Here is a 17173-nt window from a genome sequence, read left to right on the forward strand (position 1 = left end):
CCATATTCAACCGAAGAAAATAAATGCATAGAATTTTATAAGTCGACGACAACAAGGTCAGCCGACGGACGATATACAGTGAGACTGCCACTTAAATCTAATATCGATCAATTAGGACAATCAAAATACAAAGCTGTCGCACAATTTCAACAATTAGAAAGAAAATTTTATAAAAATGAAGAGATGAAGATAGCGTACTGCTCGTTTATGCACGAGTATCAAGTATTACGTCATATGCAACTTGTAAACAGCAGCTACGAAAACGTGACACGAAATTGCTACTTACCACACCATTGCGTGCTACGAGCGGACTCTAGTACTACGACACACCGTGTAGTATTCAATGCATCAGAAACGACATCAAGCGGATTAAGCCTCAATGACTGCATGTGTAAGGGGCCTAACTTACAGAAAGATATCTTACATCTGATTTTAGTATGGAGGCAATTTCAAGTAGCTTTCATCGCCGATATAGAAAAAATGTACCGCCAAATATGGTTACATGAAGATGATCAAGCACTTCAAAAAATCATATGGCGAGAAAACCAAAATGAACAGATGCGAGTCTACCAGCTAGCGACAGTGACGTACGGCACCAAGGCCGCACCCTTTCTCGCAATGATGACACTTCATCAATTAGCAAGCGACGAGAGAGAAAATTATCCAGAAGCCGCACAAGTGCTCGAAAATAACTTCTATATGGACGATTTAATTTATGGCAGTTATACTGTGGAAGGTGCCATAAAATTGAAACAAGATTTAATTGATCTACTAAAAAGTGGCGGTTTCAACTTAAGAAAGTGGAGCTCCAACTATCAAGATTTAGTAGAAAAAACAAACAAAGAAGAAAAACAACAAACAAATAAAGAGCAAGATAACTATAATTTCAAGACAATTGAGTCCACAAAAACACTGGGCTTAATATGGAAACCTTGTCAAGATGTGTTCACCTTTCAATGCAAAATTGACATCCAGAAAAAACAAAATACGAAGAGGTCTCTATTGTCCGCCATTTCACAATTATATGACCCGCTGGGTTGGTTGACCCCACTCTCAACGAAGTTAAAGCTCCTTTTTCAACAAGTCTGGAAGACTAGCATGACATGGGATGACAAGCTCCCGGAGGAGATTTATCATGAATGGGAATCAATAAAAAGCGACATTACACAAATAAATACTATTGAAATACCACGATGGTTAGGCTCTGGCGCAACAGACCGAGTCGAATTACACGGTTTCTGCGACGCATCACAAAAGGCATACGCATGCGTCGTTTATAGCAAAATTATAAAATCAGGTCAAGCTGAAATAAAATTATTGGTTGGAAAATCAAGACTCGTTCCCTGTAACAAAAAAGTATCCTTACCACGACTGGAACTGAGTGGAGCCCTGCTGCTTTCAAAATTGATGGAAAAAATCAAACAATCTCTCTCATCAAAACTAAACATCAAGATTTATGGTTGGACCGACTCGATGGCAGTATTGGGATGGTTGCAAGGACGTCCCGATAGGTGGAAACCTTTTGTTGCCAATCGAGTATGCAAAATAACAGAAATAATGCCACCCGAGTGCTGGAACTACATCAAGTCGTCAGAAAACCCAGCAGACTGTGCCAGTCGCGGTTTGACAACAAGTCAGTTAATACAACATGCTCTGTGGTGGCAAGGACCCACATGGCTCCCCACATATTCGCATTTAGAACAAAAACAAGAACACGCTACGTACACTACAAGCGAAGAAGCAAAACCACAAAAACAAGTAAATGCAGTTATTCAAAACAGTAATCCTAATCTTATCAAGAAGATGCTGATTGAATACAGTTCACTTCAAAAACTTGTGAGAGTAGTAGCATGGATCCGCAGATTTGGAACAAAAAAGGAATTAAGAGAAAACACTCCTTATCTCACTATACTAGAGTTACGAGAAGCGACAAAAATCATTATAAAACAAGTACAGAGAGAAGTTTTCGAAGAAGAATTATGCAGTCTGAAAGAAAAGAAACAAGTAGCACGAGGAAGCAAGATCCTGAATTTGAATCCGTTTTTGGACTTGGAGGGAGTTCTACGCGTAGGAGGGAGACTGCAATTTGCAAATATCAGCAGTGAGATGAAAAATCCCGTTATACTACCACAATACCATCGCTTGACGGAATTAATTATAGAAAAAGCACACGAGCTCACTTTACACGGCGGGGCTCGGGTTACACTCGCATTCACGAGACAAAAATATTGGATATTGAAGGGATATACAACTATCAAAAAACATGTTCACAAATGTGTGACTTGTAGAAAACAAAAACCGACAATGTTGAAACAAATCATGGGAGACCTACCTGAAGCGAGGGTCAATCCATCACGTCCCTTCCAAAATACCGGAGTGGACTTCACTGGATATGTCCTTTTAAAAGCCAACAAGGGCCGTGGTATAAAAACCTTAAAAGGATATGTGGCTGTGTTTGTTTGTATGGTAACCAAGGCCATACATTTGGAGCTAGTCTCTGATTTATCGACCTCAGCATTCATCGCAGCACTACGTCGAATGGCCGCGAGAAGAGGGACTCCTAGTGACATTTATTGCGACAACGGACGCAACTTTGTCGGCGCAAACAGAATAATTCAGCAAGAATATCAAGAAATCATAGAAATCTTCAAACACAAGGGACTACAGCAAGAGCTAGTCGATATGGAGATTTCATTCCACTTCAACGCACCTGCATGGCCATCAGCTGGAGGCCTATGGGAAGCAGCTGTCAAGAGCTTCAAATTCCACTTGAAGAGAGTCATTGGAGAGCAAACGCTCACCTATGAAGAATACTTCACCTTGCTAACCCAGATCGAAGCGTGCCTGAACTCAAGGCCATTGTGTCCTTTAACTGATGACCCAGATGATCTAAATTACATAACTCCTTCTCACTTTCTGTCCAGCGGTCCAGTACTCACACTTATAGAAACTGAAAGAGACTTACGAACGCGCTGGCATCTCACTCAACAAATACTACAAAATATCTGGAAGCGATGGGCAGCGGAATATTTAACACAACTGACATCAAGGTCAAAATGGAAACATCCAACAGAAAATATAAAGATCAATGACGTCGCCCTTGTACAAGAAGAAAATCTTCCACCAGGTAAATGGATCATGGGCCGAGTGGCAGAGTTACATCCAGGACAAGACGGCTTTGTACGAGTGGTCACCCTAAAAACGAAAAGTGGATATATAAAAAGGCCAGTAATCAAGCTATCTAAACTTATAAGTCGCGAAGATGATGCTGAAACAAGAAGCAACAAGAAAACGATCACCGGCAACACCATCAACGAAAACAAGTCTCAATCACAAGGAACAAGAAGAAGTACTGGAAACAACAAGAGAAGCCTTTTCACATCAATGATCATGATGTTTTTGTTCTTCTTAACTTATCTCTCAAGTTCTACAGCAAACGTCAACATTACGAAATTCCAATCAAATCAAAGTCTTTACTTTGATAAGGTAGCAAACATGTTACTAATCAAGGATGAATGGAAGCTTTTAATTTATTATGAAATGGAACCTTATTGGAATGGAAAAAGAGCACTCGAAACATATATAGAAACATTGGACAGAACGTGTAAAATGATACGGCAACAAACCCACTGTGACGCGTTACTCATCCAATTACGTCATGGCATCGAGGAACTCGAGTACTACGATCAGCTGCTACTAAGTCAGCAACTAAGCGAACAGACATCCAGACGGCGCGTGCGACGAGGCCTTATCAACGGTGTCGGATATCTAGCTAATAGCCTGTTTGGAGTGCTAGACGAAAGATTTGCCGATCAATACAAGAAAGACATTCGTTTATTACAAGAAAATCAAAAACACATCGTAAATCTCTTTAAAAATCAAACATCAATAGCAGAGTCGGAAAACAACCTTTTAAAACGCATGGAGAGCACTATGAATCAACAGTACAAAGTAATAAACCAACATATGATTACTTTGGATAACGCAATAGAAACGCTGAAGAATAAGGTACAAATAAATAACATCATTAATGATTTCACAATTGGGTCGATAATGGCAAACAACTTGCTCGGCAACTTAAAAAACCTACAAAATACACTACTGGATACAATTACAGATATTCATCAAGGACGTTTCAATGTACATTTGTTGACACCAGACCAGTTAATTGAAGAATTGAGCACTATATCAAGTATATTACCAAAAGATGTTTTATTGCCGATTGATAACATACACTCTGATTTAAGCAAGTTATACAATTTAATCAAGATAAAGACAAGGATGCTGCAAGAATATCTACTTTTTGAAATCAAGATACCACTAATAAGTAGAGAAGTTTATGAAATTTTAAGAATAGTTCCTGTACCGCAATATAATGAAAACAAGGTTATTACGTTATCACCAGTATCAAATTACGTAGCTATGAACATCAAGAAAGATAATTTTATATCAATGAGCGAAATGGATGTAAAAGCATGCTACGTTCAGTCGGAAACATATTATTGTCACAGCCAAAAACCTGAATATCGGATGAAAGATGACAGCAGTTTATGCGAAATGAAAAATAAAGAATGCAAAACAAGTGTAAGTTTATGTAAAGAAAAATGGCAAGAAAGTTTTATTGTAAATAGTTACATATACACCTGCTGCGCGCAATGTCACGTGCGAGTAATGTGTGGGGATCAAATTACGGCGCATCAGCTGGCGGGAGCAGGGCTTCTAAGTATAAATCATGGGTGTATAATCAAGACGGAAGAGTTTACGATATATCCTCACAAACTTCATACAAGCGAAGTACGAGTATCACCGGATTTATACACCCCGACAATAGCACCAATCAACCACATAATTAATATCAGCATCCCTTCATATAAACTGACAAACAAATCGCATGAAGAATTTAAAGAAGCATTATCATCCATAGAAAGCAAGATAGAAGAAACGAAAGCCAATGAGATTCTGCCAGATACAGTATCATCTCATGATATCCATCATTATGTGATGATTTATGTTATATTGGGAATAATTGTGGTGATCGGTATGGCAGTTTTGGTACGGCGCTTTTCATACAGATGGTGCTGTACTCTGCGAGAACAGAATGGCAATACAGTTCAAGGAAGAGAACATGCAGCTCCGGCACAAGTAACGGCAGCAGCGGTGGTGGCGGCGGAGGGAACACGGCGTGAGCGGCGAACAAGTTACCGAGACGCACCAGCCCCCACGGCGCGCACTTTCAGTACCAGGAACAAATCGACAAGTCCCGTGTTGCGGAAATATCACGACATGTTTAATTCTGAACTTGCCTAATTGTTAAAAATATTTTTTTGTGTTTTTTATTAATTTAACATCTCTTTTTATCTTGTTTCATCTCTGGCCCGGGAATATGTACGGTTAATACCGCACATTAAGTATGTTACCGCGTCAGCATTTTTATATTTTTATGTTTTTATATTTAGTTATAATTTCTGCACATTTGCAATCAAGGCATTGTCATAAGCAAGCGCGTGTTTTATTTTGTAATCAAGTAAACGAAATAAATACCATTTTTAAGATCAACAAGGATTCTTTATTTATCAACATTATTATCAAGATAGTTTGTGTAGCAAGAACAAGACGCGAACACTATTAATAGAATACTAATTACACGTGTTCATTAGGTATTTATATTAATATAATGTTATGTTTTTCATTAATTCTTTAACTAGAATAATATAGAAGATTTATTTAAAAAATATATTAAAAGCACTTAAAATGTTATATTTTCGAAAGGTACTTTTAAATAAATTAACCAAGGTTCTTATTTGAAATTGCATGTCCAAGGTTACCTAGTTAATAATTAGGCATATTCACTACATAATATTTATCGGCAATATAAATTGAAAATTTGTCTATTTCTACTAGTCTAGTTTTTCTATTTGTCTACTAGGTCACGCCTAGTAGACAAGCGTTCTTGACCGAAAAGACAACTTATGGCGTCTCATTATATTAACATACTAAATCTGTATTATATATTACTCTGCACTAAATTAATGAAGGAAACAATAACTGAATGAGTCTCAGACATAAGTTTTTTTTACTTCGTTTCATCTTCCGGAAAACGAAAGAAACTCATCTCTTTACAGCCGTATACAACACAATTCACGACCAATATAAATAGTAACGTAAATGATGTTATATATTAACGTTCAAGTTTTGCCAGCCTCGTTGTCGTTCAGTCAATGTGACCGTCAATGCGAGGCGTGGTGCGGTATCTAAAACTAGGGAGAAGCGGAGAGTGTCCACTCTCGTTACTTTTTGTTCTTTGTCCACTTGGATACATTTTATTGTATACGTAATATCATAGACCAATAATCATTCAAGATAACTGCTAATCTATATATTACAGGTCATAACTCTGAAAAAGGACAAAATCTCGTCTTACAACGAAATGGCGCCATCTAGATACTTATATCGATTCTATTAATATTGACCATGAGCTAAAATTATTTTCTGAACTTTGACAAATATGCGTATCCAAAGATGACATTGTGTGTTACAAACTAATTTATAAATTACCGCTTGCTAATATGGATAGATGGCACTAATACTAAACAAAATAAAATAATAGCCGACAGTATCCATAAAAATCTGTGAAATAAGCGCTATCTATTTGATTTGTTTGTTATCACTAGAAATTAGAGTAGCTTTGATAAATTAATAGCCTTGATAATTTGCAGCTCGCCAATGTAAAACAATAGTTACTAAAGTGGCTATATGGTACTCTTCGCCACATCTAGAGTACCAATAGGTACTAGATACCCGACAACGCTTTCTTGTATCGCGTTTAGCATTCCTTTTGAGTTATTGATACTTACATGATAATATGCAATACTTACTTACAGTTTACAAACAAATTATATTCACCTGTTCACTTCAATTTCAGAAATAAAACAAAACAATCCACTGAGCCAGAGCCGAAGTCAGATGTTGGACTATTCACGCAAAGTACAGAAGACAACAAATTACCATCTGATGAAAGTTTTCAGAACTACACCACTAGCTTAGATTTCTCTACAAACCTTTTCGATACGGACAGAATGCCCAATTTGGATATATCTGGCAGTTCTAAATCGGAAGATTTTAATCCTTATATCGGATTTAAAGACGACATTAACTTGGCTAATGATGAAAGACTGGATTCGACGTTATTTTCGTATGATGATTCGAATAAGTCTTTAGCCGTGGTAGGTCACAAATATTATGTATATAAAAAAAATCTAGTTGAATATATCTTCTTTAGGGTGAAACATTTTGCGCCGAATTTCTTTAAGCGCACAATATTTACCAGAGATTTTTATGATCAATTCAATGGTCCGCGTCTCTTTTTTCACATAAATGTGTAATTTGTCAGAATGGGTGACTAACAGGTAACGGTACGCCTCTTTTTTTAAATCACAAATATTTAGTATTTGTATTACACCTGAACAACCTAAATGAGTGATTAGTTAGTCTGCAGAGTTGGAATGCAATGATCTGTTTGATATGAAAGTGTCCATGACACAATGACACAATGAACAACTTGAACCAGAAACAATATTGTAAAGACAGTTCTATTTGTAACAACACTCACGAGTCCACCTGACTGATTTTCTGTGACAGGCATTTTTTGTTTTTGGAGATTCGATCCTGAGAACTTGAAAAATGGTTTATTAATATGTAGGGTACTGATGATGTTCAAATCAGCTGAAATGTTTGTTTCAGAGCAATCCAAAGAATGATGAGCACATTTTTTGTCCTTATTGTAATGAAGGTATGATAAAAAGTAAGAAACGACAACATATTTTGAGGTGAGTGTTTACTATTTCGTGACTAAGTTAATTATGAATGATATGCATATAATTTATGAAATCTGAATACCTACATTCTCGTAGCAAACACAATCACAAGATTATATAAATCCAACTCCTAAGACTAGCCTTTTATCTAGTTCAGGGGTTGGAAACTCAGCTTAAATATTATAAGTAAATAATAGTACAAACCTTCAAATTTTTTTTAACTCATAGTATAACCTGTTCATATTCAGGGTGACAGGTTGAACGCAATAAATATTTAAAGAAGTAAAAGAGTAGCTGATATCTAATCTGAATATTAAAAAAATCGCCCCTAAACAAAAAAAATTCGAAAAAATATCGTGCCATTTTACAAATACTAAACTAGACATGCCGCCGCGGGTTTTCCCCCGCGCCGCCGCCGCCGCCGCCGCCGCCGCCGCCGCCGCCGACAAATGCATTCGGCGCGCCCCGTTCAGTTCAGTCTTCCCTGTGAGTATAGTGTTCTGTGGTTCAGTCCGAGCAAGCGCTCCGACGTGCACGCTTTCTTGTTTTGTATGATAGTGGAAATCTCGACACCAGAAATTGACATTTCTAAGATAAAGCTTAGTGATTTTATATTCTAAGATGTATTGCTTAAAATATTAATATGTCAATTTCTGACGTCGCCATTTTCACTACGCAAACACACACAATACGGAACCGAGCGCATGCGTACGATCTGAGCGCCTGATGGAACTGATAAAAATTTGATTAATAAAGAAAATCCTTTATTTTATTTTTTCCTTTGAAAAAGTATTTGTACAACGGCTTTTGTAAAAACAAACACCGCTACACAAATTCGTTTCATGTCGCTCTCACGCCGCCGCCGGCTGGTCTATTATCGGCGTTCGTATCTAATACTAACACACCCTTCATTTGGGCTACTCTATGAAACAAAACAGCTGAGCGGTAGGAAATTGAACTCCCGCGTGTCAAGCCTTCCTACTTAAATAGTACTATTAAAATTCCATTTTCCATTCATACCTTGCTTAGGAGAGACAAAATTGAGTCGGACGTTGGATGGACCACGCCAACTAAGGAACGTTTCTCGGTACAGGATCTTATCACGACTAATAACATCATTTGCACAACATACTCGTACCATAACGTAACACCGCATCATGTGCCTAGTAAGCTATCGTTATGAACGTCACTGCACTCCACTAAACTACACAGGCTACACAGGTGAATACACCGTTACACCACGCAAAACAAATACACGATTGCGTCACGTCCCGTCTAACACAAAAGCGCAAGCGAACCCTATTATGTCTGTCTAATTTTTGAAGCGAACTAACCGGGCGGTAGCGGGTGGCCCGCGCTTCAACGAGCGAGAACGGGCGGGGTTGCGAAACCCGTTGGAAAGCGTGCGCAGAGGCCGGTAAGGGTAGCGGATACTCGCTGCATGTTCGATCTTGCGCAGAGTATTACAAAATGTTAAGAGGCAGTATTTTTACCTTTGAGATAAATATTTAAAAATAAGGTAGGGTTTTTTTTACATATTCGGTATGGGTATCAGGTACTCAATCGTCTTTTAAATATTTATCTCGTTCAACCTGTCACCTTGTGTACAAAATGAATAAATATTACTGTTATTTCTTTCAGAGATTGTCCAAAGAGGCGATTCTATTGCGAGTGTGGACAGATATTTCATAAAAAGGACGGCTTAGCTACGCATATACACAGTGAACATATTAATCCAAAAATCACTGCAACAACGATGGTCACAGTAGAGGTATAGTGGTGTCAATGTCAATTCCGTTTCTCTCAAATGTAAATCGATGAAGTAATTCACACTTCGAGTTAATTGACACAAATTCACAAATCCATAGTAATTTGCCTGTACAAAAATTTTATTAATCTAAAATAAATTTTTCGCATTTTTTGTTTATGGCTCTCAATTTCCATTCAAAATTTTTATTTTATTTTGTTTCATTCCATTATATTCATTACCTTGCAATGCCCTATCAAGGCTACACTTTAGTCGTATAACACCTGACTATGTACATATGACAATAAATAAACACAATACCTTAAACTAATTTCTTGGTTCCAAATATGTTGTCCCCTTAATAAAAGAGTGGAAGAGATAAAAAAAATTAAATAAGGTAGTTGTAATCAATTATTTTTGTTATTATAGTTCAAATAGGGTGATTTGCTATTTCCACGTGGCTACATTGAGGCAACAGTTACTGGTTCGAATCCAGTTGAATTGATGGAATTTTTCTTTGTTTGTTCAGTCTACGCGCTACGTAGCAATAATAATAGCAAACCAGTTGAGGATTTTCACGAAAAATACAAGAAAATTATGGTTGTACGTGTGGCGCACTATAAGTTTCCGGAATGAATAAGAAAAATTGTATGTAATGTAATTTGTATGTATATATTAATTTGTTGTTTCTCAAAATATTTTCCGTTAGCGTTAATATGCACTTTTTCATACGAATGAACTAATTTTGAAACCATTTATGCCACTTCTCAGTGACAATCTCTGAAATACATTTTTCATACTCTTCGACAGCCTCTTCAGGTGATGAAAATCGTTGACCGCAGCAACTGGTTCTTAATTTTTGGAAATAACGTCAACGTTGTACACCTTAAAAAAATCATTTGCCTGTCTGGCCGTGTGAGAACTGGCATTATGGTGGTGCAAGATGATACGGCGTTTACGGTTATTTTTACGGCGTTTGTCAATAACTTCCGGCAAACAAATGTTCGTGTACCAATCACTATTCAGGGTACAACGATTCTCCAAAGCAACAGTAGCCACGTGTCCAGTTTTATTAAAACAAGAAGAAATCATCCGCTTAGAGCCACTTTGCACACGCGCCACTTTGATTGGTTTCGGCTCATCGCGAAAGGCCCGTATGGGCTCGATTCCTGCTTTTTTTTTTGTTTAGGGATCGTAACTATAAATCCATGTTTCATCACCTATTACTATGTCCCACACCAAATTTGTCGTTCCTTCATTGAATCTGGTAAGCATGGCAGTGCACCAAGTGACGCGATCCGTTTTTTGAGCCTCAGTCAAATTGTGTGGGATCCGCCGAGAGCACAGCTTTTTCACACCCAAATATTTGTGTAGTATTGATTTTATTTGACTCATGCCTATGCCTAAAGATGCCCGAATCTCATGGTATGTCACATGCCTATCTGTTTTTGATCATACAGCACACAGCATCGATGTTTTTGTTGTTCACAGCAGTGGACGGGCGACCATCACGAAATTCGTCACTGAGATTCACACGACCGCGTTTGAATTCTACAAAGCAGTTATACATAGTCGTGTTGCATGGTGCTTCATTGCCAAAAGAAGTTTGAAGCCGAGCGAAGCTCCGCTGAGCTGTGTTTAATTATACTTAAAATCGAAAAAAAATCATACTACGAAAATTTTGACGAGTTAAATTCATGGTGATGTAGACAAGCAATTTCTAAAATGACGCCACAATGTAAAAACAAGTGGCAGTCAGATGAAACAAACTGTATTTTACAGCTAAAGAGTTCCATTTTCAAATGTTGTAATTACTTTTTAAATATTGTTTATGTAAGTGTCCAGTTCCGGAAAGTAATAGTGCGCCCTATGTGATCTTCAAAAAAATAACATAATACTATCTCAGTCAACCGTGACCGTGAGATCTGTAGAGAGCCCGAAACATTGGTTTGTATAAAAAAAAAACAAATACACGCCATGGTTCGAGCAATGCTACGATGCAGCACGGACGTAGGTTCCAGTCCCACCGGGTCGACGAAAAAAATTTTGTGTATTCGATCTTTGTATTCATAATCATAACAAATATACGCGATTTACCTGAATCCAGAAAAATAATTTCATTTCCATATTCTATTTTTAGTGTGTTGATAATATGTAATGTTGCAGTCTGTGAAAAACGAAAAACCTAATGATGACGCGCCGTATACGTGTGAAGAATGCGACTGTAGGTTTAAGGTCAGTACACTTTATATTTTACTTGCTAGGTTGTATTGTTAAAATAGGAACAATTTGTATTACAGCATTATGTATCGCTCCCGCTATGCCCGTCCGATAATCCATTATTACACTTTTAGATACGGTGTAGAAATAAATCCTTATGGTGCTTTTACACTAGGACGACAGGTCGCCGTCGCTTGTCCGCTGAAGGCGGCAACCCACCAAATGTAAACACTGTCGTTTATCGATTGTAGTTCGCTGTCAAAGTCGACCGAGTCGACTAGGTGTAATCACCAATGGTCGGACTAGGGTGTTCCATATGAGTATATAAATGATAAGAAGTGACACAAAGTGGTTAAAACCAAATAATAAAAAAGTTAAAACTACTAACCTGGGAAGCTGAAGTTGCATTTTGAACTAGTTATAGTTTCCATGTAAAAAATGCAGTAGGTAACTAACCTTTCACCAAAGTACACATTTAATCTAATAAGCTACAAACAATGGTTGTTTGAACTATTGCGGAAATTGTACATACTTTTGTTATCGTACAGTGCAGTGAAACTATTTCCGAAAATCCGGAATTCGAAAAGTAATCAATTAATATTTGGTGGTTTTAACCACTCTATGTGACTCCTTGTATCTACATGTATGTAGACTTTTATGTACTCATTTGGAACACTGTATTCCGCCCATTGGTAATTCCTGTCAGGGAACTCGTCGTCGACTAGACAACTTTAATGCGTCGGCGGGCTTCTGCGTCCCCGCTCGCTGGGGGCCGGAGAATATCTACCCGATCAGTTTGTTTACCGTTTCGAAAGATTTTTTGTGTCTCTGTGCGTAAATTTGTAATTAAATATATAAAAATGATTGTGTGATTTCGGCGACGGCAGTCCACTCGGCGTAAACAGTGCGCCGAATGCGCTGCCTTGCAAAGAATTCGCTTACTAAAGTCGCGGCAGTCGACGAAGTCTAGCGAACTTGGCAGTCGACCCTGTGTAAACACCCCAGTACTTTTTTGACTTGTGACAAATTGGTGCTGCCGAGAATTAACTTCGTCTCTGTCAATGAGGGCGGGCCTTCAAATACTCTGCTTTTTAATACAGCGTCGAGGCATGTTAGTGAATCATCTGTGGCGCACTCACCAGCGCCAGCCGAAGGGGGTGCCTGTAAAGAAAAGGGTGCTTCACTACCCTTGCGGCATCTGCCCTAAAATCTACCGTGCGGCTGCTAAGCGCGACCATCATGTAAACAAACATCATCCCGGTAAGCACTAACTGTAAACATGAAAATGAGTAAAAAGTTGTGAAATGTCTATTTATAATCAAATATTTTCGCATTATCTGTCAAACTATGCCTATAGGTTCCAAACCCTTAGCTCACCGCCCACTTTGACCAGATAAAAACATTTCAACGCGCACCACCACTAAATAATAATTGAAAACACATATTTTTTGTATTAACACCAAAAATCACAAGGAAAAAAATATTGTAGTGTACATCTTTAAATAATTCAGGTTTTTTCTCAAATGCGGTAGCACGCCCTGGACAGCATCAACGCCCCTCAACTGCTTCCGAGGCCCCCACCGCCCCTAGGACTCTTCGGCGCTAACTGAGGGGCGGTAGGGACCACTTTAGGAAACAATGCTTTAAGATCTATTCAGATATAGGTATGCGATATTCGCTACCGCTGTGGGTAATGAAATCCGAGTGGGTTTGCGATATTCCTACCGTTCAAACTTAAGCGGATATAGCTACCGCTGTGCGTAGCGACATTCTTTTGAATTCCACCGGTCTAGACATTTACTTCTGTGCCGTCAGTGAATAAGACCACACTATAACCATAGTAGAATTTTCTTATGCTATAACCGTGCGTGACATGTAGTCTCAATAAATTTATCATTTGACTGTTTCGACGACGTCACGATCATCACATGAGTCCTTCCATTGTGTCAACTAACTACACGTCACTGACTTGCGGGTCTACCACACCGTCCTGCAAGACCAATGTCGCAAAGCAAGCGACAAGATACCGCCGACCAAGGCGATTTGGTGATGTATCTGTTTATTCCTGTTAAGTCCGGAACATTATACAAAATCTCGACCGGGTACGGCGCGGTATTTTTCGCTACCGCCAGAGGCAGCGAATATCGCTTATATTTAGTAGCAGTAGAGCTCCTTGTGACAGAGTTCGACCAGGGAAGTACTGCCTAAAGTTCTGAGTGGCACTGCAACTGTTAAGGACAGGCGTGTAGCTACCATCAGGCGCACGACTTGTTCGTCCCGTTAAATGGTATTACAAAAAAATAAAATAAACACGCCATCAGTTAGTGGTTTACAGTTCAGCAAAGTTTTAACCGCTTGACTTGACAAGTGATTCCCATCAAAATGATATTGTAGCAAACTGTCAGGCTTTGTAATGGGATTCTGGTTTCTGTATTAATGAAGAGATCGTAAAACTTACGCCGCTCTCAAAATATTCTCAAATAGTCATTATTCGATAGGATTTATCTACGTAATGTATTGGATGATTATGAATACATAGATCGAACACACAGACACATTTTCATCGACCCTATGAGACTTGAACCTACGTCCATGCCGCACCGTGGCATTGCTCTAACCATCTGAACCACGGGTCCAGTTACCGAGTCGTGAAAATTCTCCTGTGTTTTTGTTATAGATATTTGTACTGAATTGTACTGAATGATTTTTTAATAAACTTCTCACCGCAACCTAAATTTTTCTGTGTGTTCAATCTTTGCATTCATAATCATATCAAAACTAGTGGAGTTATTTCACAAAAAAATCTGAATAAGTAAAGTATTGGAGTTTGACTGTGTTCACACTACTATATGGGATTACAGCGCCTGTATTCTGAATGTTTAGTTTAGTTAGACTTTATAGCATTCGAATTAACAATGGTCTCGTACAGATTCCCAGTTCTTCCGCGCAAAGCCCGTAGAGGGTGAACAGCGGACTCACGAGCCAGCTTACTGCATGTCTTGTCACCGTCAGTACTCGACCCGCGCTAAACTACTGCAGCATATTAGGGCTCGGCATCCACACTTGGTGAGTTTAACTCCGATTTTGCTATAGCTGTAAGGGTGTACGCAAATAGACGGAATTTGAATTGCCATTTCTGTTTGGGATACAGACCGTATTGTTAATAAATTTTTCAGATACGCAATCTGTTACCGAGTTACCTAAATTGTAATCTGAATAACCGATTCTATTACAAATAAGAATTCTAGAATACATTTTGCGTACATTAACAAAGTAGAAAACCCCCTTGTTGAATGTATTATGATCTTATAGTTTCGATGGCATAGGTACACTATAGTAACGCTTGCCATAGTGGTGAAAGGATTTGGATGCGCCAAACGTACACGTACCGGTAAGGAATGGCACGTCGTGCGGCTAGGCTTCTTTCGTGCACAACAGTGTATTGTGATTATATGATATTATACATATTATATTAATTTTTCCACACAACGCCAGAAACCTAGAAAGAAAAAAACAAATTACGATCTCTAGGTTTACTAGTAGAGCTCCTTGTGAAAGAGTTCGTCCAGAGATGGACTGCCACCTTACCTATTTCTGCCGCCAAGCAGTAATGTCAGCATTACTGTGTTCCGATTTTGAAGGGTTAAAGGTGCCCGCGAAATTACAGGCACGTGGGACTTGTTAAGTTATATCTCAGGGTGACGGGCGCAGAGGTAGTGTCCCTCAGATCTTTGCGATTTAAAGCTCCGAGTGGCACTGCAACTGTTATGGACAAGCGTGTAGCTTACCATCAGGCGCACGACTAGTTCGTCCCATCACTTGATATTATAAAAAAAAAAGGTTTTATCAATCATAATGCGATTTTTAACTGTGTGTTAACTGTATGTTTTTACTGAATTTTTATTTCTTTCTTGTGTTTACATATCCTTTGATGTTGATGATGATGTTGAGTTTGTAACGCGTAATTTTGTTTTCCATACCAAAAGGAAGGTACCATTTTACTTGCATTGGGTGTTTGTATGGAAAAAATATTAATAAAATATTTTGTTACAGGCTTCCCCTATTCAAACAAAGAAGAAAGCCAAACCAGCGTCTACTGAAGTGAAATAAGTTTTTCCCTAGCCTATGTGCATAGGTAAAAATTAATGCAACCTAAAGCCGGGTACTCATTAGTGAGTTGTAAGGGCGCGTTCCCACTATGTCGTCATGTTTTATTATCGTTGGACGACTGTCGTGTGGTAGTCTGTTCCCATATCACGACTATCTGTCGTGGACGATTTTTTATCGTTGAACGACTGTCGTGACTAGCTGTTCCCATTAGATCCTGACGACAATTTATCGTTTCACGACAGCCTCCTTGTCGTTTGCACGACAGAATCGTTTGATGCACTGCAGTCGCTTGTATGTTCTTTTGGAAGCCGGTAGTGTGTGTTAGCTCGAAATGGATGAAGACGGAATTTTAATAATGTATTACTTTTTCAAAATGCGGAAGAAGAAGCAAACAAATAAAAGAAAGTTTTGGGTACATCCAATGTTACTACAAAGAATTCCATTTGGGTTATGTCAAACGGTATACGAAGTTGCTTTCTTTTCGGTGTTGTCAAATCCGCTACGACCAGAGATGGGCAGTGGGTTAAAACCCAATCAACCCGCCCGTGTTTTCACCAGGGTTTTACCCGAAGGGCCGAGTTTTAACCCATTTCTGACCAAAATAGTGGGCAGAAACGAAGAATACAGAATTTGGTATAATTCCAACACTAACATAATATACAATAACTTGTAACAAATTTCTATATTTTTATTACATGAAGAAGAGGCATCTCCACATAATACGCACCACCTGTCAATCCCGTGGATTCTCAATGAAGATCGATTCAAGTGCATACGATCTAACGATTTTTTGTACCAATTTATTGATGAACTTTTCAAGCGAATCTATTCAATAGAAAGGTAAATCGAACTATCCTGATAATAAAGCAACAAATATTTTGTAATAATATGTATAATTAAATTTGAACAAAACTCAATTCACAACAAATATTTAGACGTAAATAGTTTTTGCCCTCGATTTCAGGTTTTAACCCGATTTAAACCCAGCGGTAACAACCCGGGCGCTTGCCCATCATAACTACGACCCAACGCTACTGCAAAGCGAGCAGAGGGCGCGGGGTACGAGAGGGGAGGGCAGGGAGCAGAATACGTGGGGACAGCGACAAATAAAACGTGACGACAATAATTACGAGCTGCGACAATCAGTCGTCACTTTTTTATCGTGACGTTTTTTTATCGTCCGGCGACTGTCGTTCTAGTTGTTCCCACTGTGACGACAGTTTGTCGTTGTAACGATAAAAAATCGTGAACGACATTTAATCGTGTCGTGCTATGTGTGAAC

At 38.6% G+C, this 17173-nt stretch overlaps 1 protein-coding gene across 3 annotated transcripts in view; it reads left to right on the forward strand.

Moving 5' to 3' along the window:
* LOC113226834 overlaps positions 1 to 17173 on the forward strand; it is a 29860-nt gene that overhangs the window by 12042 nt on the left and 645 nt on the right. The window contains exons 11-19 of one of the 3 annotated variants that reach the window (XR_003310147.1): positions 6923 to 7223; positions 7741 to 7826; positions 9456 to 9585; positions 11728 to 11796; positions 12882 to 13041; positions 14711 to 14847; positions 15835 to 15916; positions 16593 to 16731; positions 16856 to 16889. Coding sequence is in view for 1 of the 3 variants with exons in the window: in XM_026459606.1 (XP_026315391.1) it covers positions 6923 to 7223; positions 7741 to 7826; positions 9456 to 9585; positions 11728 to 11796; positions 12882 to 13041; positions 14711 to 14847; positions 15835 to 15891 (940 nt within the window). In the remaining 2 variants the exon portion in view is untranslated. Of the gene's footprint in view, positions 1 to 6922; positions 7224 to 7740; positions 7827 to 9455; positions 9586 to 11727; positions 11797 to 12881; positions 13042 to 14710; positions 14848 to 15834; positions 15917 to 16592; positions 16732 to 16855; positions 16890 to 17173 lie in introns of those variants that run through there. The other 2 variants (XR_003310148.1, XM_026459606.1) reach the window with 2 other exon arrangements.

Source organism: Hyposmocoma kahamanoa, unplaced genomic scaffold (genome assembly GCF_003589595.1).
Source record: "Hyposmocoma kahamanoa isolate Upper Pololo Valley unplaced genomic scaffold, ASM358959v1 202, whole genome shotgun sequence".
Classification (NCBI taxonomy): Eukaryota; Metazoa; Arthropoda; class Insecta; order Lepidoptera; family Cosmopterigidae; genus Hyposmocoma; species Hyposmocoma kahamanoa.